We start from the raw sequence: 24,202 nt of genomic DNA on the forward strand, positions 1-24,202 counted from the left end.
GCTCAAATGCTCACTATTTCTTCTCTGGTGATACTGGTCCTTTTTTAAAAGTTGAATGGAACTATTCCTCACAGCATGGGATTTTTGGCTTGTTTGAGAACTGCTAATATAGGAAAATGTGAACTCCTTGAGGACAGGGACTATTTTTGGTTTATTTTTTTTTTGTACCCCTAATCCTCTCAAGTGCCTGTCATTCAGTAGGTGCTTAATAAATTTGCTGAACTGAATTGATCTAACAATGATAAGCTGTTCAAAAATAGAATGGACTGCTTCAGGAGTAATAAATTTCCCTCCCCTTGGAGTAATTCAAGTAGATGCTAAGGAATCACTAGATGATATGATCTTTATGATAACTTTTAGATCTAAGCTTAAATTGTTCTGTGATTCTAACCCTTCTACTCTAATCTATGCAAGCCTCAGGTTGGACAGATTTATCTGTGATTTTGTCCTGTGTCACTTTGATATCTCCTAAATTCCTTCTTGTTAAATCTAAGTCCTAACTTGCTCCAAAACCTCAATTACTCAGTATTCTAGGGAATACTTGAAATACAATGGTTTCCAAAAAATTTAAAATCAATAATATACTCAATGAAGAGTCTAGGGTGTGTGTGTGAGCAGGCTGCAGCTTATTAACAACAAATGAGCTTCAAAGAACATGACTAAAGATGTCACCAAAGAAATAAACAATGGGCAGAAGAGATGGACTAATCCTGAAGTTGAGGATGAGGATTCAGAGATGGAAATCTAATGGTCCACTCATGATGTCATGAGAAACTAAAGGAAGGCTTCCACCATATTGGAAGGTGAATTGATAAATCTATTCCAGCATACTCACTAAATACAGAAAATTCTATTTCTTACTACTTCCTTGCTCACCACTTTATTCCTCCTTTCCCTCAATATTTTCAGTCTCCCACTCCCCTATTCTGCTGCTTACTCCCTCACTCTCCTTTATTAAAATCCCTTTTATTCTTCTTATCACCTACTTTTCTCAAGGCTCCTCTCTTCTCCTTCTCTCCCTGATTCTCCCTGACTCCTCTATTCTCCCCATTCCTCCTTCATATTCCTCCACTATTTGATAGAAGAGTAAGCTACAACACTCCTTACTAACTCCCCATATGACTTCCTCATTCTTTTACTTAGGCCCCTACTCTTCTGATTGTTCATTTACTTTCTCTAGGCCATGCCCCCTCTGGAGAGTGATGTTCTCACCAGCCCTTTTCTTTCATTCCTTCGGCAGTCTTCAAGGTACCTGAAGCTGCACATTCCCCAGACTTTCAAGGGCTATAAAGGGGCGTCCCCAGTCAAATGATAACTCCCATTATAGAAGCTGATGGGTAATCCGGCACTGACTGTTCTTATCCACCAGCAGACTGAATCCACAGGAGAAGGAGAACACAGCCGAAAAGCCCGGGGGCAGCAGACTGAGAGCACAAAGCCATATGCTGTGGATGTTTTAAAATAATGCTGTGTGGTCCTACTTCAAACATATGGAAAAACCTCCTCTGCTATTAAAAAAAAAAGTGGTTCATCATTTTTCAGACATGTCTAACTCTTCATGATTTCATTTGGGGTTTTCTTGGCACTAGAGAACTTTGCCATTTTCTTCTCCAGATCATTTTGCAGATGAGAAAATTGAGGCAAACAAGGTTAAGTGATTTACCCAGGACACATAGTTAATTAGTGTCTGAAGTCAGATTTGAACTTAAGAGGATGAGTCTTCCTGACTACAGACTTGGCACTCTATCCTCAGCTCTACCTAAATGACCATTTTTAAAAATTGAAATAGTGCCTATTCTTCCTTCCTTTTTACTCATTCCTTTCATTTCATCCTGTTTAGTGTCTTTTATATTGAGTACTGGGGGGGGGGTCATAGAGATGGAGGCACAAGGGACCTTTAAGGTTATCTAATCCCATCCCTTGTTTCACACTTGAGGAAACTGTGGTCAAGAGAGGAGAACTGTCCTGTCCCAGATCACACAGATAGTAATTAAGTGGCAGAGCTAAGAATCACCATCAGGTCCCACAATCCAAATTCATCGTTTTTCCCTTTTCACCACAAGTCTCACCCAATGTGAACATAATTCATTATTATGGAGGACTCCTACCTCAGGTAATCAGATCAATGCCTTCTCAGCTACTTAGTTTTAAAGACTTGCCTGGACCAAGTGACCTCTAAGCATTAATATTCTTTAGCTATGTCTCATACACACACACAAATACACAGATATGTATGCATATCCATACACACACACACACACACACACACACACACACACACATACACACACTTAGGCAATATTTGACAGCTTGACTCTTCAGCATGCAAACTGCTTGCAGGCACAGCCTCTGGCCCCTGAAATTTCTATAACATGCCCTAGAGATGTTAAATCATCATTTATTTTTGTTGTCCCCAAGGCAACCAGGAACTCAAGTGTAGCTAAGGATAGGACAAAAGTTCAGGCCAAGATCCTCAATAGTCTGTGGTCTGAGGTTTGTTGTTGTTTCAATGTGCTGGTTAAAGTGTTTGCACTAAGAAAGGAAAAGGATTAACAAAATGAAAAGCAGCAGCTTCTTTTTTAATTATCAGCTCCCATTAGAAACCTCAGGTTCATTGCAATTGCATTAGTGGCTCTGCCTTCACACAAAGGTTTGCCCACAATGAGATCCACCCTTGACCCTGAAACATGATTCCAGATTCTGTTCTCTCTACAATCTCTTTCCCTTCCCCTTTTCTAGAATTTCAGGATGATATTCTGTGACTTCTCAGATACCTCTTTTGCAAAGGATACTTGAATCCCAATCAACTTAATAAATGAATCTCTGTATGACATTAGGCAGGCCTACCTGAATTACTGTTATTAGTGATCTTTCTAATTTTATTTACCAGGAATAGTCAAACCAGGTACCTACTATTCTCCAATCATGCCCAAAGGTCTTCTACATCTGTGCCTTTGCTCATGCTGCATCCACTACTCCTGATGTCTTCTTCCACCCCTTTAACTCTTTGTTCTGCCTAGCTAATTTCTAAATTCATCCTTCATGATCTATACTACCCACTGCTGCCTCTTCTAAGAAACCTTCCCTAATTCCTCCAGACAGAAGTGATTTCTCTCTCCTGAACTTTCTTAGCCCTTTGACCCTCTTTCTGCACTTATGATGATCTACCTTATAGTATAGTTATTTCAGTGTGAATGTCATATTTCCACACATTAACTATAAGCTCCATAAAGACATGATATCTCCTGTAGCACCAAGCATATGATCTGAAAGAATAAAGCAATGAACCACATCAAATGGAAAAAAAAATGTGTCAGGAATTAGAGATGCTTCTAAACTAGCAGATTTCTGTAATTAATAGTCTATAGACACTGGTCCTTTATGTACAGAAAGGCAGCATTATAGAGTCTGAGCATTGAAGTCAAATGGTCTGTGAGTCCTCATTCCACTAACCACTAGCTGTGTAAATCAAAGCAGATAATTTCATTTCTCTAAGTATCAGTTTCTCCATCTTTAAAATGAGGTAATACTATTTTCATCAGTCCATCAGTTAGCATCATTTATTAAACATTCATCATATATTAGGAACTCTGCTAAATGCTAGGGGCACACACACACACACACAGTCTCTGCCCTTAAGCACTTGACATTCCAATGGGGAAAACAGCTGCAAATATACAAAATACATAGAAAAGAGATGGCAGTTCATCTCTAAGGGGAAGGCACTAATAATGGTGGAGACCAAGAAATACCTCTTGCAGAAAGCATTTGAGGTATTTCACCTGTACCAGGGAAGGAAGCCAGTGAAGCCAGGGGCAAGAGATGAGAAGGAATAGTCAAGAAATAGAATGTCAAGGAAAGGTCAACGTCCCTAGATCAAAGTTAAAGTAGAAGAGAATAAAGTATAAGCAAAGGGTTATTGTGACTGAAGTTATCTATAAAGCAACAGGGATAAGTATTGAATCTTTGGTTACATTTCTATAGGGAATTCTGTAGGATGGAACCTCTATCCCTGAAGGTAAGAGTTAAGGTGTTGGCATTACAAAAAAAAGGCTTAATTATGATGAAAAGCAACCATTTCCTTTTAAATTATCAGCTCCCATTAGAAATCTCAGGTTCTAATGGCTGCTCTGCCATAGAACTTATTATCTTTAAAGTTGACTGGGGCACTAGGGATATTAGATGCCTAGCCCAAGGCCAGACATTCTGTATATATCAGAGACAAAACTTGTAAGTAGCCTTTCCTGGCTCTGAGGCTGATTCTGTTTGACATTCAAAGCCCTCCATAATCTATCCCTCTTCTACCTTTCCAGTTTTCTTACCTCACTCCCCACCATATATTCTTTGATCCAGGGACACTGGCTTCCATGTTTCAAGAACAAGACCCTGCATCTCTTGGCTTTGGACATTCCTTCTAGCCATCCTCTATGCTTTCATCCTGATCTCTTTCGATTGACTTCAAATCCCAACTAAAATCCCATCTTTTTTCCCCAACCACTCTTAATTCTAATGCCTTTCTTACATTATTTTCCACCTATTTATACTGTATATAGTTCATTTTGTATATATTTGCTTACTTGCTCTACCCCCCCCCCATTTAATTGTGAGCTTTTTGAGGGGAGGGATTGTCTTATACCCTTTTTATATCATCAACACTAGGCATAGTATCTAACACATAGTAGGTATTTAATAAATGTTTATTGATTTATTGATTATCTGATGAGTAGGAAATATTGTTTCTACATATGCTGCCTAAACTGTAAAGCATTATGGAAGAATGAGATCATTATTACAGAAACTACTTGTAAAAATGTTGCTATGTTTCTTTTGTTTTTATTCATAATTGATCTATTGAAAGTAAAAACACAAGATTTTACTGAAAATTTGAAGATTCTACTCTTCTTTCATTGGATTTACAGGTGTGTTATTGACCAATTAGAAGCTAATGGCATGCTTTCTTATCTAATAATAACAGTTGCTGACATATAGTCCTTTAACATTTCCATTGGGCTTTCAAAGCATTTTAGATGGATATTACCTCAAAACAATCTTCTGAATTATGAGTATTATTACCCAAATTTTACATTTGTGGAAACAGAGGCACCAAAAGCTGAATGACTTGACCATGTTTCTAACAACTAGTAAGAGTCATTTCAGATTCAAGTCTTCCTATGACTTCAAGACTTCCTATGACAAGCTCACAGCTTTTTCTATGCTACAAGAATTCTTTTTTATAAAAATGCTGATTCTTTGGCAGCTGTCAGTACCATCAGGAAAAGATGTTAGTAACTTACTACCCTAGGTAGGGAAAAGAAAAACAGGAAGATAGGCAAGGAGAGATGAAAGTGCATGTCCATCAAACAGATGACTGAATAAATTGTGATTCATGAATGTGACAGAATATTTTTGTGCCATACAAACTGGAATATGAAAATTTCAGAGAAACTTGAGAAGAACTGTAAACTGATGCAAAGTCAAGTATGAAGAACCAGGAAAACAATTTAACTCAATAATTCTATAATTGTATTCATTTCTTGGACTGATCACAAACTAGTTCCAGTTTTAGATTGAAATATATTTATAGCTTTTCTTTAGAGAGATGGGAAGACTACATGTGTGGGATGAGGTGCACATTGTCAGGTGTGGGCAACATGTTGATTTATTTTGATTATTTGTAATTATGATTTAAAGAAGATTATCTTGATTATCTGTATTTTGGGTTTAGAGGCAGAGTTATTGAGAAATAACACCAATTATTTTTAAAGCATTAACAAAAGTTTGCTTGGTTTTTAATTTTTTTGTTTGATTGGTTTTTAATCTTCAATCTGCCAAGTTTTTCTTATCAATGAAGTGGCTTTCCCCATCCTGCCACTTATAGGAATAAGAAGCTTTGGCTAGCCAGCAGCAATTCCTATAATGGTTCTAGAACCTCCAAAGAACAAACAAAGGAAGCTATTTATGAATTAACTCCCACTCTGCTGACATATGAGAGACGCTAACCTCAGACCAGGAGTGCTTCTGATAATGGAAGAGGGACTGATCTTGACAGCAAAGGAATTTCAGATAATGGAAAAGGGGTCATTCTTCATCCCAGTGTTACCTCTGATAGAGCACTTGAAACTTAATGCAATTTAAGACTTAATTACCCAGCCAAGAAGCTATTTTCTCCAAAGCCAGAACATTACAATCTGGGGACTTTAACATTACTGACAATGACCAGCTTTTCCTGGTTCCCTGAAATTTCTCCTCATTTATGACTCATTGACCTTGGTTAATGCAAAGCATCAGATGTGTATTAGATCTTCACTGTATCCAACTGGAGCTAGGACCTTGTGAGTTTAGAGGAATGTGGTCTTAAAGGTAAAACCCAGGTTCTTTCTTTCCACCCTCACCAACTTCCTGAGAGGGAATTGCTTTCTTTGGAAGGATTATTCCTTGTTGATGGAGAACTGGGCATCTTAGCACACTCAAAACATGGAATTTATGTAATCCCACTCTCATCAGGAGTCTGTGGGGGCTGGAATTTAACAAAGGGCAAACCAAGGTAATTGTCCAAGAGAGATATCTTTTATTAGCAAAGGAATGAAACCTGGTAACAGAGGAGTCTTATTGACCTGCTTCCATCTTATGCCAAAAGATTCAGAGTGAGGACCAACTTGTACCATTTATACATAGGTGTGTTTTCCTTCTGACTGACCTAACAGTATATCATTTGGACCTCCCCTGGCAAACATAAGGCAACCCTGATTGATGGACATTTAAATGAGGAAGTGGACAAAGTGCTCACAGCTCCTTGTTATTCATCCTTTGGAGAGGGAAGATTGATCCTCAGGTCAATCTTCACCTAGGGAAAATGGCATTCAAATTCGGTTGACCTGCCCCTTTCTGGTATTTAAGGAATGGAATGTTAGTTTATGAAATCCAACTTGGCCTCAAAAATATTTGTCCAGGAAAAAAGATAAGCCATCTCAACTGACTTGCTCTCCCTTTTTAAAACTGGATTACTCTAAATCTAGATGAGGGGAATAGCAAAGATAAAAAGACATGTCCTTGGGGTTGGGGGTGGGGGGAGGACCTAAATCTACCACCACCCCTGCTTTTGTTTAAAAGGACAGCAAAAATAAGGGTCCCTGGCCAGGTAGATTCCTTCTGGAGCTGGGAGTAGATTATATATTATTCAGTTACATGCTTTAAAAATTGTCTGACCTTCAGAAGTTAGGGATCTGAGGAAACAGATGGAGGCATATAGAAATATTGGTAATAAATAATACATTCCAACATTAATTTTCCTCAAGCTGCCACCTCTAGTAATCTAACCAGTTCAAGTCAAATTCTCAAGAGCTTCCTGCCTTAACCTAAAATATTAATTTGTACCCCTGGGGATCCCCACTTTCCAGGACCATAAATTCCTACATGGCAAGTTCCTTGTGCCACTGCCTGAGCCTCTAACACAGGGAAGACACCTAAATTCACATTCAGGACCACTTAAATTTTTTTAAGAAATCTAAAATACCATAGACATCCTTAGGATATAAGATCCTTTAAAAGGAATCACAGCCCCTCTGCCAAAGGTAGCTACTGATGAGTGGATATAGTGGAGGATCTGTAATCTGAGTTTGAATCTGGAATCTGATACTTTTTAATAGCTGTGTGACTCTGGGCAAGTCACTTAACTTCTGTCTCAGTTTCCTCAACTGTAAAATGGGGGTAAGTTCAGCATTAGCCAATTAAAGGAGCCAAGATGATGAAAGAGAATAGGAACTTACCGGAACTTTCCCAAATTCTTCTCCAAACAACTTTAAAATAATGCCTCATATTGAATTCTGGAGAGGCAGAACCAATAAAAGTTCAGGTGAAACAATTTTCTAGCCCAAGACAAACTTAGGAGTGGGCAAGAGAAGTCTGTTACATTGGGGAGGAAGGTTGGTCTAGAGCCCCTTGTGGGCCATGCCATTGTGCCAGTTGCAGGCCTTGTAAGTGGGTACATCAGTGGCAGCAACAACCCTGGGAACTCTAAGTCCACAAATGGTGAGGAGTCAGAAACTGGTCAGAAAGAGCAAGAAACCCTCTGATAACACTGAATTTAGGACCCTGTTATATGACCATACACAGTTCTTGCTGGTACAGAGGAAAAGTGACCCTGGTCACAGTTGCAGAATATAGAAGAGTGCTTATGATTGTTCACAAGAAAGAAGGGACCCTGTTTCTAAATTACATGGGAGAAAGGATCAATGGTAATTGTGATGGCAGGAGAGCAGTGAACCTGGTCACAGTTTCAAGGCTAAGATGAGTGTTAGTACTTGTGGCTATAGGAAACAATGTTTCTTCCTGGTAAATACCATAGTACATCCCAGAAGAGCAGTGACTACCCCTCTTTTTGGATGCTACAAACCTTGAAAACATGGAAAACCTACAGAGCTCCAGAACTAGCTCTGAAAACACAAAAAATCTGAAACTTGGGACAATGCCCCTTCCACCATGGGAACAAACCCCACCTTTAACATAAAATAAAAAGTCAGGAAATAGTCTGGAAAAATTGAGTAAAGACACAAAAAGAACCTGACCTTTACTATGATGACAAATGAGATCAAGATAAACTAAGAAGACAATGTCAAAACTGCTACAGACAAAAAATTAAACAAAAATGTGAATTGGACTCAAGCCCAACAAAAATTTCTGGAAGAATTCAAAGGGATCTTAAAATAGTGAATAAAAGAGTAGAGGAAAATTTTGGGAAATAAATGAGAAAGATAAAAGAAAATTAATAAAAGAGTCAATAACTTGGTAAAAGAGACGCAAAAATACCATAGAAAATAACTTTTTAAAAAACAGAATTGACCATTTGATAAAAGAGGTACAAAAATCCAATGTCAAGAATGCTTTAAAAAGTAGATTGGTAAAATGGAAATTTGAATTGGGCAAGTGAATTCTAATGACCATGAAACATCAAGAAATAATAAAAACAAAATTAAAAGATTTTTTAAAAAAAGAAATAGAGGAAAATGTGAAATCTCTCATTGTAAAAAACAACTGATGTGAAAAATAGGTCAAAGAATTATTCAAGAATTATTGAATTAATGGAATTTGAATGCAGAGCAAAGCATACTATATTCACTTTTTCACATGATTCCCCCCATCTTAGTTCTAGATCTTCTTTCAGAACATGCCTAATATGGAAATATGCAAACCAGATTGTAAATGTACAATAAAATGGAAAGGTGGAGGGAAGAGAGGATGATAGAAAAACATGGAATTCAAAAGTTTACAAAAGGATGATTGTTGAAAACTATTTTTGCATGTAATTAGAAAAGAATTTAAAAAGAAAGAAAAAAAGAATTACTGGACTACTTGAAAGTCATGATCAAAAAAAACCTAGATATAAATTTTCAATTTTTACCTTCTAAACAAGAAGGTAAAATATAAATTGAAAGAATCCATCAATCATCTCCTGAAAGTGATCCCAAAATGAAAATTTCCAGAAATATTACAGCCACTAGAACCTCCAAACAAAGAGAAAATACTGCAAGCAACTAGGGAAAAAACAATTCAAATGTCAAGCAACCTTTACATTAAAGGATCAGAGGACTTGGAATAGGATATTTTAGAAGGCAAAGAAACTAGAATTATAATCAAGAATAACTTACCCAGCAAAACTGAGTAGAATGCTTAGGGAGAAAAATGGATATTTAATGAACTAGAGAACTTTCAAGCATTCTTGATGAAAAGACCGGAACTGAGTAGAAAATTTGACTTTCAAATACAAAACTCAAGAAAAGCTTAAAAAGATAAACAGGAAAGAGAAATCATGAGAGATTCAATAGATTTTTAACTGTCTACATTCCTATATGGGAAGATGATGATAATAGTTTCCAAGAACTTTATCATTGTTAAGACAGGAGGAGTCTACATAGCCAGAGGGCATGGGTATGAGTTGACTGTGATGGGATGACTTCAAAAATATAAAATTAAGTGATGAGAAAGAGGGTTATGATGGGAGGGAGGGGAAGGGAGAAGTAGAATGGAGAAAATTATTCCACATAAAAGCAATGCAAAAGGAAAAGTTTTATACTGGAGTAGAAGATTAGGGAGGGTGGAGGATAGCAGACAATGCCTGAATCTTACTCTTATCAGAATTGGCTCAAAGAGAATAATAAACACACCCAGGTATATAATGCTTAGGAAAAAATGACTACAATAATCTAGTTTACCAAATCCAAAAATCCAAATTTTGGGGCAAGAACTTGCTATATGTTAAAAATTACTAATCTATTTCACTGATTTATCATTCTATTTCTTAGCCATTAGTAAAATGCTTTATTGAATACCTTGTAACATGGTTTTGAAATCTGGTACTGTTAGGCCATTTTCCTTCACATTTTATTTCATTGATTACTTTGATATACTTTTAATAATCTTTTGTTTCTTTCAGATTAATTTTGTTATTTTTTTCTGGCTCTCTAAAATAAAGACCAATATTTCACACCAAATACAAGATAATGTCAAAATTGGTTCATGATATAAAGAGTGATATAAGCAATTAGAGGAACTTGAAAAAAATGTACCTGTCATATCTATGAAGAATTTATATATTTATATGCTATAAAGAGATTACATAATATAAAATATATTCTGATTATTTAAATTAAAGTTTTTACAGAAACAAAATCAATTCAGCCAAGATCAGAAGAAAAGCAGGAAACTGAGTGGAATGTAGAAGATAAGTTTCTCTGATAAAAACCTCATTTTTCAAATATATAGAGACTGAGTCAAATTTATAAGATATGTCATTCCTCAATCAAAAAAATAGTCAAAGGATATGAACAGGTAGTTTTCAAAAAGAAATAAAAGCTATTATAGTCTAAATAATAATTGATGAGAGAAATGTAAATTAAAACAGTTCTCAAATGCTTCCCCACATCTATCAGATTGTCTAGTAAGTAAGAAAAGGAAAATAACAAAAGTTGGAGGGAATATGGAAAAAATTGGGACACAAATGCATGAATGGTGGAATTGTGAACAGATTTGACCATTCCTAAGCGCAATTTGGAACTATGCCTAAAAGGACTATAAAACTCTGCATACGCTTTGACCAAGCAATACCACTATTAGGTCTATACCACAAAGGAATCAAAGGAAATTTCAAAAAATCTATATATATTTATAACAGCTCTTTTTTTGGAAGCAAAAAATTAGAAATTGAGGGGATATGGAGAATGACTGACCAAGATACTGTGTGTGATTGTGATGTAATACTATTGGTTTTAAGAAATGACAGGCAAGATACAGTCAGAAAAACCTGAAAACATCTACTTGAACTGATGAAAAGTGAGCAAAAAAAAAAACCTAGGAGAACAATGTATTTAGTAACAACAATGTTGTATGTCAATCAACTGTGAATATCTTAGCTATTTTCAACATAATGATCCAAGACAATTCTGAAGGGCTTATGATAAAAAAAAAATGCTATTCACCTCCAGTGAAAGAACAGATAGAGTTTGAATGCAGATTTGTAGCTTATGTTTTTATTTTATTTTACTTTGAGCTTTTATGGTCTGCATAGTCTTTTGCAGCATGGCTAAAACGGAAATGTTTTGCATGACTGCACATGTACAATCTATACTAATTCTTTGCCTTCTCAAAGAGAGTGGGGGGGGGAAGAGAAAGAATTCAGACTAAAATATTTTTAAATGAATGTCAACTTTTTTATATGTAATTAAGAAAAAATAAAAATAAATTAAAAAGTGAATAAAAAGAACCAGCACCTACTTTGCAGAATTGATGTAAGGACCAATGGAGATATATGTAAAGCCTTTATCACAGACCCTAGAACATCATAGGTGCTATCTAAAAACTTATTTTCTTCCCTTTGCCAATATTCTGTCTGAGGACAGGGTGAAGTGAAGGATAGAGGTCTAGGAGGTAGGTGGTAGTGATCTAATCACTAGCATCAGATCCTTCTTTCACATTGTCTTATATATAACTAACCTAATTATCTCTAGGTGGGTCCAATAGCTAATGGACAGCAAAAGCCCAGCTGTGCCCCATATAAAATAAGGAAGCAGTTGCTTGCCTGCACCTGGCAATGATCAGCTCATCAGCATTATAGACTTTCTTGATTATAGTTTACAGGAAAGGAAGAAAGGGAGGGAGGATTTATTATACACCTATTACATGCCAGACACCAAACTAAGTGCTTTCAAAATATTCTTTTATTTGATCCTCACAACAACTCTGGGAAAGAGATATTATTATTATTATCCCCATTTTACAGTTGAGAAAACTAAGGAAAACCTAGGTTTAGGGACATGCCCAGGGTCACACAAATATTAAATTCCTAGACAAGATTTGAACTTTTTTTAAATGTAATTTACTTTATTTTATTTTTTCAATTACATGCAAAGATAGTTTTCAACATTCATCTTCTTGTAGGCTTTTGAATTCCCCATCTTTTACCTCCCTACTCCACATAACACAACTAATCTGATATAAGCGACTCATGTACAATCATGTCAAACATATTTTCATATTAGTCAAGTTGTGAAAGAAGAATGAGAGCTAAAGGGTAAAAAACATGAGAAGAAGAAAAAAATGTATAAAAGAAGTTTTAAAAAGTGGAAATAGTATGCTTTGGTCTCCATTCAAATGTTGTAGTTCTTTCTCTGGATGTGGATGGCATTTTCCATCACAAGTCTTTTAGAAGGTGTTATTATTATCCCCATTTTACAAATGAGGAGACTGAGGCAAACTACTTAAGTGACTTGCCCAGGGTCACAAACCAATAACTGTTTGAGGTTCGAATTTGGATTTTCTTGACTCCAGATCCAGAGCTCCATCCACTGGGGTCACTGTGACTTTTCTTTGTTCCCTCCAGGTCTACCACAATGCCAGACACAAAAGAGAGGCTTAACAAATACTTGTTGATTGATTGACTGTGACTGAGGCTGAATTTACTGTTGAGGTTGGGAGAGAATGCCATTGTGACCTTTGTGGCACAAATCCATAGGTTAGGCAGCACAATGTGAGTGGAAGAAGACAGGTCATGAGGGATCATTGCACCATGGAGGATTTGCAATTTGGGAACTGGGCAAGGCAGCAAACCCACTGAGCAGCCAGGGCTGCAGTGGTACAGAGAAAACATGCCTTTCCTCCACAGAAGTAACTGGCTGACCCCCAATAGTTCAGTATCTGCCTTGTCCCCCCCATTTAACTTACTTTGGAGAGTAGTTAAATACATCCAATTTCATGTCTTAGAGAGAGGATGGGAATGTTGTGATGCTCCAATTCTCATTCCACTAGCAATACAAGGCAAGTCTGGTTTTTGGAATAAAAGACAGAGTGCTTCCATGCTGTCATCACAGCAGAAATGTGCTCCCTGTTCCCAGGGACCAGGAAATCAATTTTTATTAAGTTGGGAGAAATAATAAGGGGAGAATTATGCTGACTTTCTCTGTGATAGTGATTTCTGGGTTTGGACATGGGAAAGGGAATGGCATTTTAAAATTTTTCTTTCAGTTTTCAGAGGAATAGGCATTAGCCAAAGCCAAAAGAAACCTGAAGCCCTCAAGGAAGTAAATAGGGAAAAAGGTTACTGGTCTCCATAGCAGCACATCGTGAACATAGTGTAAGGGAATTCAGGCACCAATCTCAGAGTCCTCTTGAGAATTAGGGATTTTTGGAAATGGGAAAAACCTTAGAAATCATCTGGTTCATGCTCTTTATTTTACAGATGGGGAAACTGATGTTTTCAAGAGATAGGGGAAGTAGCCTCATCTGGAGGAGAGACTTCTAACCTCCCTTTAGAGAGTTGGTCCTCATCCTTGATAGAAACATTTTCTTCATTAGTTCTTTCTAACAAAGAAACTACTTTGCTACACTCTATTTCCACAGCACTGCTTTGATCACATCACTCATTTTTCTGTTCTGTTTTTTCCACTGGATGTCTCCTGTCCACTATAATTTACTTTTCTGTCTGTCTCTCTGTCTCTGTCTCTCTGCTTTTTCTCTTCTCTCACTCTCTCTCTTTCTCTGTCTCTCTGTTATTCTCCTCTGTCTCTCTCTCTCTCTCTCTCTCTCTCTCTCTCTCTCTCTCTCTGTCTCTGTGTGTTTATCTGTTTCTCCACCTCCTTTCCCTCCTTTCCCTCCTTTCCCCTCCTCTTCCCCTTCCCTCTTTCTCTCTTCTCTGGGATTCATTCTGTTGAAATGAAGCAATTCCATAACAAAGATGCGCTAGAGACTCAAGAATCCAGGTGCTAAAGCCCAGAGCATCAATGACCGGAGACATCACACCTAAGATGATTGTTGGAGAAACAAGAGCACAGATATGGAATTAGAATGGAGTACTTCATAGCCACTAGCTCCACTTAGATCCAATTGGATTATTTCTATTTTAGTTATGCAGCTGATAGAACCCCTGCCCTAGAATCAAGAAGACCTTAGTTTGAACTGACCCAACCATTCTGGAGAGCAATTTGGAACTATATCGAAAGGGCAATAAAAAATAAAAAAATAAAAGTCCAGCAATACCACTTCTAGATTTGCAACCCAAAGAGATCATTAAAAGGGGGAAAGGCACACATATATAAAAATATTTATAGCAACTCTTTTTGTTCCAGCAAAAAACTGGAAATTGAAGGGATGCTCATCAATTGGGAAATGGCTGAACAAATTATGGTATATGATGTGATGGAGTTCTATTGTTCTGTAAGAAACCATGAACAGGTGAACTTCAGAAAAGCCTAGAAAGACTTGAGGTTGAGTGAAGTGAGCAGGATTAGGAGAACACTGTGTTCTTTAACAGCAATATTGTGGTAACAACTGTGATGGACTTAGGAGGATCAAGAGATTAAAAATTGTGAATCACTTAGGATAGTGGCGGGCATACAGAAGGCACTATATAAAAATCAGTTAATATTTTTACTATATATTATTCAATGACCTTCCCTCCAATGAGAAGAGACAACACACACAAAAATATAGGTATAAATAGAAGTGAGAGGCAATATGGCATGATGGATAGAATGCTGGGCTTACATCAAGTAGAACTAGTTAGGGTCCTAGGATCAGGACTAGGGTCAGCACTATTGCCTTCTTAGATTCCTAAGATCATCTTTGGCCTCAATTCTTACCTAGTCTTTAATTGATGAATGAAAGTTAACTCAGATAAACTGAGACCTGAGAATGGCCTTAGCTTAAAAAGGTCAAGTCTCCCATTGCATTTTAGATCATCTCCAGTCATCCTGGCTTGTATCTTGCCACTGGACTTGAATGACTCTGGAGGAGAGAGGGAGACTTTGCCAGTTCTGCCTCATTTCAATTCAATTTGCAAGCAAGTTAAGACATCACCTCCTGATGACATTGGTCCTCTTCAAGATCAAAGGACAAACAGCAATAACGAGATGCCTAAGAGAGTTACTAAGTTCTACATTAAAATGTGTCTAAAACCTTTGAACAAGAGATTACAGATTTAAAGTTCACCTCCCTCTATGAGTACCTATGGATTTGAGCACTTGCAAAGAATAATAGGCAGAAAACATAATAAAATATGGTCACAAGGACTGTGTTTTCCAAATTAAAATCCCAGGAGGTAGGGTATGACAAAAAAAAATTTTTTTTGACCATTTGGATTGCAGGTCAACAGGAGAGAATATTTGACATTAGGGCAGAGGCCAGGTATTGGGTCAGGAGTGGGGAATGTTAGGCCCAGGGGCCATTTGTTCTGGTGCTGCCACAGCAACTACAGATGTGACTTGAAATTCAAGAAACCTAGAATCTTTTTAGGGTGAATTAATTAAATGTTTGGCCAAATATAGCAGGATAATGATGCTATAAATATCCAAGTGGTCCTTGGCAGGAAAGAACTTTCTATACTGCTGTATTAGGTGACCAGATAATAAAGCTAAAGGTATTTTTTGAAGGATACATGAGATCAAGTGGAATCAGCAGCCTTGGAGTCTAGTCCTCCAATCCTAAAATGGCAACTCCCTTTGGTAGAACCCCATTCAGTCCTCAGCTTCTATTTACTGTATTTTGTGGGATGCTTTGAACTTCATCAAAGTCAAATGGCAGTTATCTCCATGGAGGATACTGTCCCATACCTGGCTGACCTGTTTTCCTTTGTTGCCTATTCCCCTCATTATTGTAATAGCGGTTGGATTAGAGCATAAATGGTGATGAACCCATTCTACAACTGAGTCAGGGTCATTTTTCAGTTACCTTCTGAAGCAATTAGATGATTTACAGTACAGAGTATCATACAATAGTCACTAGTAGTCAGTAATTGGGGATAAGATTTGATGTCTGGTCTTGCTGACTCCAAGTCCCAAAATTTGGAGAGAAGAGTTCAAGTCCTAATATAACACTTACTAAATAGCTTATAATCTTGGGCAAATCACTTTCCCTCTCTGTAAAGTGGACACAGTGTCACAGGGGTATTTTAGGAAAAGTGCTTTGCAAAGTATTACATAAAAGGGAATTAGTTGTATTATGAAATAGATAATGGGCATAATCAACACACACATATTTATAACCTTTGGACCTATAATCCTCCAATACATACACATGTATGTAATGGATGTCTGGTCTTATTTGAATGCCCACTAATATGCACATATTTACTTTGTGCACATGCAAGGTAAAGATAGGGTACCCAAGCACACACACATGTTATGTACACCATGCAATAGCAAAGCTAAGCAAGAAAATGACCCAGAGCAAAGTCACCTTGCTGGCAGGCAGACCATCCTCAGCTGCCTGGGCCAGCAAAGCTGCAGGATGAAATAGCTAATGCTGAAAAGTGTTTTCCAATCAAAAAAGGTTTTAGCAGCCACTGTGGATGTGCAAAGGTCAGGCCCCTGCAGAGGGGCAGCCAACAGCAAATACTATGTGGGGACAAAGGAGAAAATTTGGGGAGGACAAGTTCAATGGATCCAAGGTATTTACCTTCTTTGCTGAAACACAGGACCCAGACGGGACAATGAATCAGAGATAAGGGCATCAGTTCTTTTGCAGTGAGTTTACTCTATGAGAGTATGAGAAAAACGATGGGAAGACATGGGTGAGCCACCATCTGCACCACCAAAGGGAGTGAGTGGAAAGTGGGTCAAGTACCAGACTCAGATCAGGTTCAAAATCTGCCTCAGACATTTATTAGTCATGTGTGACCCTTTGCAGGTCATCTTGCCTCCATCAGGTTTTCTTTCCTCAACTGTAAAATAGAAACCCTAAAATGCCATGTAAATATTAGCTATTGTTTTCTAAGAGATTCAATATCCATTGGATAACTGGAGTCCTTTTCCATCTCTGGGACAGTAATCCTATGCAGACACCTCATAAATCTGTGGAGAATCTAGTAGCTGCCATTAACTGAGCCAAAGTTTTAAGTCCATGGAGGAGGGCCTTTCAGCTTCATTGTTCCTGTGTGAATCCTAGAAAGACAGGGATAGAACTATTTCCTGAGTAACCAGGCTGCAATGGCAGCCAGGGATAGTCCAAACAGTAGAACACAGTAAGAAAACTCTCAAGACTGCAGGTTGACTCTTGGACTTGGTGGGGTGAAGGGCAAGAGGGAACCAGAAGCAGCTTCCTTCCAGTACCTTCAGGTAAGGTTGCAAGTTTGCCCCTAGAGCAGACTCTCAAGCCCCTTTTCATCACCACCACCATGAGCCTGGGCTCCTTAAAATGGGTGCATGAGGTCTTTGGTAGTGCCGAATGCTTTGTGCATCCCCACTGGCCAGACCCATGTGAGAGGGTTGGGCTGCTGCGAGAAACAAGGAGAACAGTGGTTGGTGTAGCTGCTACTCAGGGCTGGAGATCATTGTCCCCTTGATGCTCAGGATTTCCTAATTCTTTCTAAGACCATAAGTTATGGAGAAGGTGCCCATCTACACTGGAAAAAGAAGACTCCTCAATCAATAAATATTTAATAAGCTCTTTCTATGTGTCAGACTAATACAAATACATTGAATGAGACTACATATAGAAAACATATATAATACGCACACATATAAAACATATATAATACGCACACATATAAAACATATATAATACGCACACATATAAAACATATATAATATGTATATATGCATATATATATATATATATATATGTATATATACATGTATATATGCATATATATAATAGCAAGGAGCTGAGCTTCTAATGGGTACTCACATTCCCATCAGGAATTTCCATAGGAACAGACTCAAAGCTAGCAGACCGAAATGATAGCCCCTGCCATCCAACGTCTATAACTGACTCCAGGAAAAACACTTTTTGAGGGAAATAATATTACAGGGGCAGGTTCTCAGGAACATGAATGACATCCCAAAAGGGCTTGTGTCCTCAGAGTAGGACCTTGCAAAGTCAGCATGGCTGTTATGTTTTTGGGTGTATATATTCCTAAACATAGTTATATGGACATCATATATATAGACATTAGAGACATGTGCACATATACTCATGTGTATATAACTATATATATGTGTGTGTGTGTGTGTGTGTGTGTGTGTATAGGGCTAAATATAGATATGCTTATGTCACATACCTTTAGACATGCACATTTACATATGTGTGTGCACTGTGTGAATATGCATATATAAATATATGCATGTGTATTTGTTTGTTTTACCGAACCTATGATTTAATCTTAAGAAATTTGCTGTTGGTATAGACTACCATCTGCTTTAGAACTTCTAGTCTTAGAGAGTGGATTGGGACACAGAGAGGTGAAGTGACTTCATGGGAGTCACACAGCTCATAGACATCAAAGGCAGGCAGGACCTGAATATCCAGTTCTCATCTGGAAGTCATCTCTCTCTCTCTCTCTCTCTCTCTCTCTCTCTCTCTCTCTCTCTCTCTCTCTCTCTCTCTCTCTTTCTCTCTCTGGCTCTGGATCTCTCTCTCTCTTATCTCTGTTTCTGTCTCTCCATGTTTCTCTGTGTCTCTGTCTCGTTGTCTCTCTCTCTCTCTCTCTCTCTCTCTCTCCCCCTCTCTTTTCATAATTTCAAAAACTACCTTGGAGTCAGGAGGGTCTGAGTTTAAATCTGGGCTGATTACCTAGCTGTGTGACCTTGGGCAAGTCATTTAACCTCATTGCCTTAAATAAATAATTTTTAAAAAAAACCTAAGTAAGGGGGATATACCTATAACTTGTACTTGAAATTTCTTCCTAATGCAGCTGTGTTTAATTGTGACCTAGATCAAACAAGATGGGTGTGTGTGTAGGATTTCAGGGGGACAGAGTAGGGAATGGGAAAAATTGAAGAAGGGAGAGCATGAGAATGGAGACAGGGACCCTCTGGAAGAGAAATCTATCCTGGGAAATTTCAGTAATCAGTGAAATCAAGAAGGCTTTGTTGAATGCGCACTCTGTGCTAGACTCTAGAAGGTAAATCTAGGGGTGCCAAAATAAACAGACTGAACACTCCAATGGGAAAGGTGGTCTCTAGCCCATAGTCCCCCAAGTACCTGATGGAATCACTCTTCAAGGATTCTTACTTCCCTCCTCCTCCATGGATACAAGGATATGCACTCAGGATATGCACTGGATAATTAAAACCAGGTCCTAGTTAAAGGCTGCAATCAGACTGAGGCAGCCAGTGGATTCAGTTGGCTTCTTTTCCCTGAATCACTTTGTTCAGAGTTTCAGAGCTACAGAAAAGAATATCTCCCAAAAAAGTCAACCATTAATTATCCCTGTACCTATATGGACAGGCAGTCTGGCAGACAGACAGTAAGCCTTGGAACCTGGAATCCTGTGTCCCAGTGCCACCTGTGACACATATCAACTGTGTGACCCTGGGCTAGTCACTTATCCCAACAGGCAAGTTCTCTAAGATTATAAATTCTAAGTTATAAGAATAGTTGTGAATCTGCATTGGCAGAGGGAATTTCCTCACCTAGAAGTTTCTTATAACAATAGAATCACAGGTCCGTGTCATATCTTGATCCAGGATCCATATTTAGTATTGTTCATGCTAACAATTATCAACAATGTTTGATGATAGTATAAGGAAGTAGAAATATCACAGGACTTGGGAATTCTGGGGTTCTGGGTTTGAGTGTCACTTTTAAAACTTAACTAGCATGTGGTTATGGGCAAGGAATTCAGTCTCTCTGAACCTGAGTTTCCTTATCTGGCAAATGTATAAATTCATAACTATAGTGCCCACCCTACGAGCATGTTGGGAACATCAAATGAGAGGATCTATGTAAAGCACTTTGCAAACCTGAAAGTGATGTACATGACAGTAATGATTATCTTTTTTTTTTTTAGGACTTTGCAAGGCAATGGGGTTAAGTGGCTTGTCCAAGGAAGGCCACACAGCTAGGTAAGTGTCTGAGGCAGGATTTGAACTCAGGTACTCCTGACTCCAGGGCCAGCGCTCTATCCACTGCACCACCTAGCTGCCCCTTGATTATCATTTTTTAACTCCAATACTATAAAATGACCCATAGTTTTAAAGCCATCCTGGGGGGAGGGGGGGAAGAAGAGTTTATAAATTGCCTTTTTTTAAATACAAGAAATTTACTAAACCTTATAAATACACTCTCATTTTAGAGGGATCTAAGGGATTTTTCTCAAGAGAAGCCACCTTGGAGCCCTTATTCTAAAAGATGGACACATTCTTGGCTCACCTATTTAACTGACCCACGACTAAGGCAATTTAAGTTGTACAATGGATAGAACTCCAAGTCTGGAGTCAGGAAGATCTGAGTACAAATCTGATCACAGATACTTACTGGCTGTGAGATCCTGGGCAAGTGGCTTCACCCTGTTTGCCTCAGTTTCTTCCTCTGTAAAATGAGCTGGAGAAGAAAATGGAAACTGCTCCAGCATCAATGCCAAGAAAACCCCAAATGGGGGTCACAGTCAGACATGATTGAATAACAAAAAACCTCCACATGCCATCTCTTACCTCCTTGCCTTTGCCTAGGATGCCCCCTATTCTTGAAATGAAATCTGTCTTTACCTCTGCTTTACCAGCTTCCCTCAACAGAAGACCACTTTCTATGGTAAAATTTATCTCTCTCATTACAGAATTCTTAACTTTGTAATGTGTGCCCCAGATCCCCTTGGCAACCTGATATTCTCAGAATAATATTTTTAGCACAATCAGTTAAAATATAATCACAGTGGGACTTACATTGAAATATAGTGATCTGGGTGGGGGGAGGGAAGTAAGATTGGGGAAAAAATTGTAAAACTCAAATAAAGTCTTTAATTAATATAAATAAATACAATTAAAAAACAAATATAGTGATCAAGATATTTTTAAAAACCAGTTCATGGACCCCATGACCCCCCCACCTCTCTGTCTTTCTCCTGTCTTTCCCCTTTTGTTCTTCTGTCTCTTTCTCTGTGTCTTTCTGTCTCTGTTTCTCTTCTGGTTATTTGCATTTCCACTAGCCTGAAATATTCACTTTATTTCTCATTACAAATATTCATTATCTGCATCCTATTCATTAATAACTTGTCTCTTAACATGTTGCCTCCCCAGTCCAGTGGGAACCCTGTGAGTTCAGAGGCTGTTTCTACATTTTTGCCTGTGTTTTCTCCTCATCTGGCACACAGTAGGCCCTTAGCAATGCTTCTTGGATTAAATTCACCTCTGGTTTGGCCCCCTGGCTTCTCTCACGGTGATGGAGCAGATTCCTACTTATTGACATGTGCTTACTTTCTGTTTTCTCATGTTAGCTTTTTTACAAGGACAGAGCAGGGTGTGGGGGCTGAAGTCATCTGGCAGGGGGTTTGGACAATGAGGTTAGACAGTGAACTTGGGAACTGTGTGTGCATGCGTATGCGTGTGTGTGTGTGTGTGTGTGTGTGTGTACAGTTGGGTATGGATCTGAGTCTGTCTTTCACTTCTTTTTCCTCTTGAAACTGGTATCCACAGCACTCTCTTTCCATCTGGCCTGCCTTGGCAGATGGGTGGGGTTTTGGCTGGTAGAGGATGATGTTTTCTCTGAAGAGTTGACAGCAAACAGGCCTAAAGCCCATTTCCTTTGGCTGCTCTGAACTCACCATTGTGCCAGGGTCCTTGGGCAGAGGCAGAGAAAGGTGAAGGGCCTGGGGCTAGATCCTGCCTCTGGTTAGGAGAGAACTCTGTCACCTTGAGAGGAGAACTGATGAAAAGGAAAAATGGGCAGATCCTTAAAAGGACCCTTTAGAGCAGGACTGACCTCCCAGGTCCCCAGTGGCTCGTTATCTGCAATCGGGTTTGGAATTCTCTTCATTTCTTCTCTAAATTCATTGCTTGAGTTTTGGGTGTATTTATGTGAGGAAAATAGGGCAGAGGGATCTTAACGGAAACTGCCCCCCCCCATCTCCAATGCTTCAGAGAGAGGGAGGGAGGAAAGGAGGGAGAGAAGGAGAAGCAGATAGACAGAGACAGAGGAGAGAGGGAGACAGAGAGAGGTGAGACAGCAAAGACAGAGATAGAGAGACAGAGAGGAGAGATACACAGACTGAAGTCAAAGAGGTGAGAGAGAGAGAAAGGAAAGACAGAGACAGAGGAGAGAGACAGAGACATAGTAAGAGAGAGACAGAGGCAGAGAGAGAAAGGGACAAGCAGAGAGACAGAGGAGAGACATAGTAAGAGTTATAGAGAGAGAAAGACAGAGAGAGGAGAAAAAGAAAGGAAAGACAGAGAGGAGAGACAAAGACAGAGAGGAGAAAGAGGAAAGGAAAGAGACAGAAGAGAGAAACAAGACAGACAAGAGACATAGAGGAAAACCAGAGAGAGACAAAGAGGCAGAGACAGAGACATAGTAAGAGTTAGAAAGACAGACATAGAGACAGAGACAAACAGAGAGAGACAGAGACAAAGACAGAGTGTGAGAGGAGAGCCAGAGAAAAAGACAAAGATATGGAGAAAGAGCTAGAGACAGACAGGCAAAGAATCAGAGACAGAGAGACAGAGACAGAGACAAGAGTCAGAGACAAAGAGAGCCAGAGAGAGACAAAGAGATGGAGAAAGAGCTAGAGACAGAGGCAGAGAAGAGAGAGACAGAGAGACAGGAGAGAGACAGAGAACCAGAGAAAGATCTAGAGACAGAAAGATAGAAACAGAGAAGACAGAAATGCTCCTCTGTCCTCCCTCAGAAGACCAGGACGGTTAGGCTCTAATCCATCCAAAGATACAGCTTCCCTCTATGAGGATCCTAGATCTAAAATGTTCCTTTGCCTCTCTGATACCCACAGATGTCTGAAATGGTCAAGGATAAACCATCAAGGAATTTATCAATTTAAAAGACCACTGGACAGAGACCAAGCCTTACCTTTGTGTTCTGAGAGCTGTCGGTCACGCTGTCTGCTCGCAGAGGGGTGCAATGGATGACAGATGAAAATGTCAAGCTATAGGTCCAGCTTCCCAGAATGCTAAGCAGAATAAAGGGGCAGCCAGACCCTTCTTGGATCTGACAGGATGGTTGCCCGGACTCCAGCTGGGACACAAGTGTCTGCCTCTCAGACCTCAGGGAGGTCAAGGCTGACATCTAAAGAAAACCTTGTGGTCTCTCACAGATACAATTTTCTCTATAAGAATAGACCCCTCAAAGAACTGGAAATTGAGGGGATGCCCATCAATTGGGGAATGGCTGAACAAACTGTGCTTTATGAATATGATAGGACTCTATTTTTCAATAAGAAATCATGGGGGATGGGGGGGACTTAAAGAAAAGACTGGAAAGACTTGTATGAACTGAAGCTGAGTAAAGTAAGCAGAACCAGAACACTGTACCCACTGACAGCAATACGGGGTGATGATCAATTATGCTGGAATTGTCCATTTCAGCAACACAATAGTCAGAAACAATCCTAATAGGCTTGTGATGGAAAAACCATCTATATCCAGAGAAAGAATTTGTGGAGTTTTTAAATATAGAACAAAACTTACTGTCTTCAATATTTCAAAGTTTTCTTATGTATGTCTTTTTTTGTAATTTTTTTGGTCTGGATTTGATTCTTTCACAACATAATTAATATGGATTTATGTTTAGCATGGAATACATGTACAACCTATATGAGATTGCTTTCTGTCAGGGAGGAAAGAGGGAAAGAAGGAAGGAAGGAAGGAAGGAAGGAAGGAAGGAAGGAAGGAAGGAAGGAAGGAAGGAAGGAAGGGACAAAAGTGTAAATGACTGTGGAAAAAACGCAAAAAAAAAATTGTTGAAAACTACCTGGGAATGTAGTTGGAAAAATAAA

General features: G+C 38.7%; 1 protein-coding gene across 2 annotated transcripts in view; it reads right to left on the minus strand.

Moving 5' to 3' along the window:
- GALNT18 (polypeptide N-acetylgalactosaminyltransferase 18) overlaps positions 1-24,202 on the minus strand; it is a 452,134-nt gene that overhangs the window by 335,784 nt on the left and 92,148 nt on the right. Inside the window, exon 2 of one of the 2 annotated variants that reach the window (XM_074230318.1) lies at positions 20,740-20,805. The exons of the other annotated variant lie outside the window; for it this stretch is intronic. Within the exon in view, the coding sequence (XP_074086419.1) occupies positions 20,740-20,805 (66 nt within the window). The remainder of the gene's footprint in view (positions 1-20,739; positions 20,806-24,202) is intronic. 2 annotated transcript variants of the gene reach the window in all.

Source organism: Macrotis lagotis, chromosome 3 (assembly GCF_037893015.1).
Source record: "Macrotis lagotis isolate mMagLag1 chromosome 3, bilby.v1.9.chrom.fasta, whole genome shotgun sequence".
NCBI classification, from domain to species: Eukaryota; Metazoa; Chordata; class Mammalia; order Peramelemorphia; family Peramelidae; genus Macrotis; species Macrotis lagotis.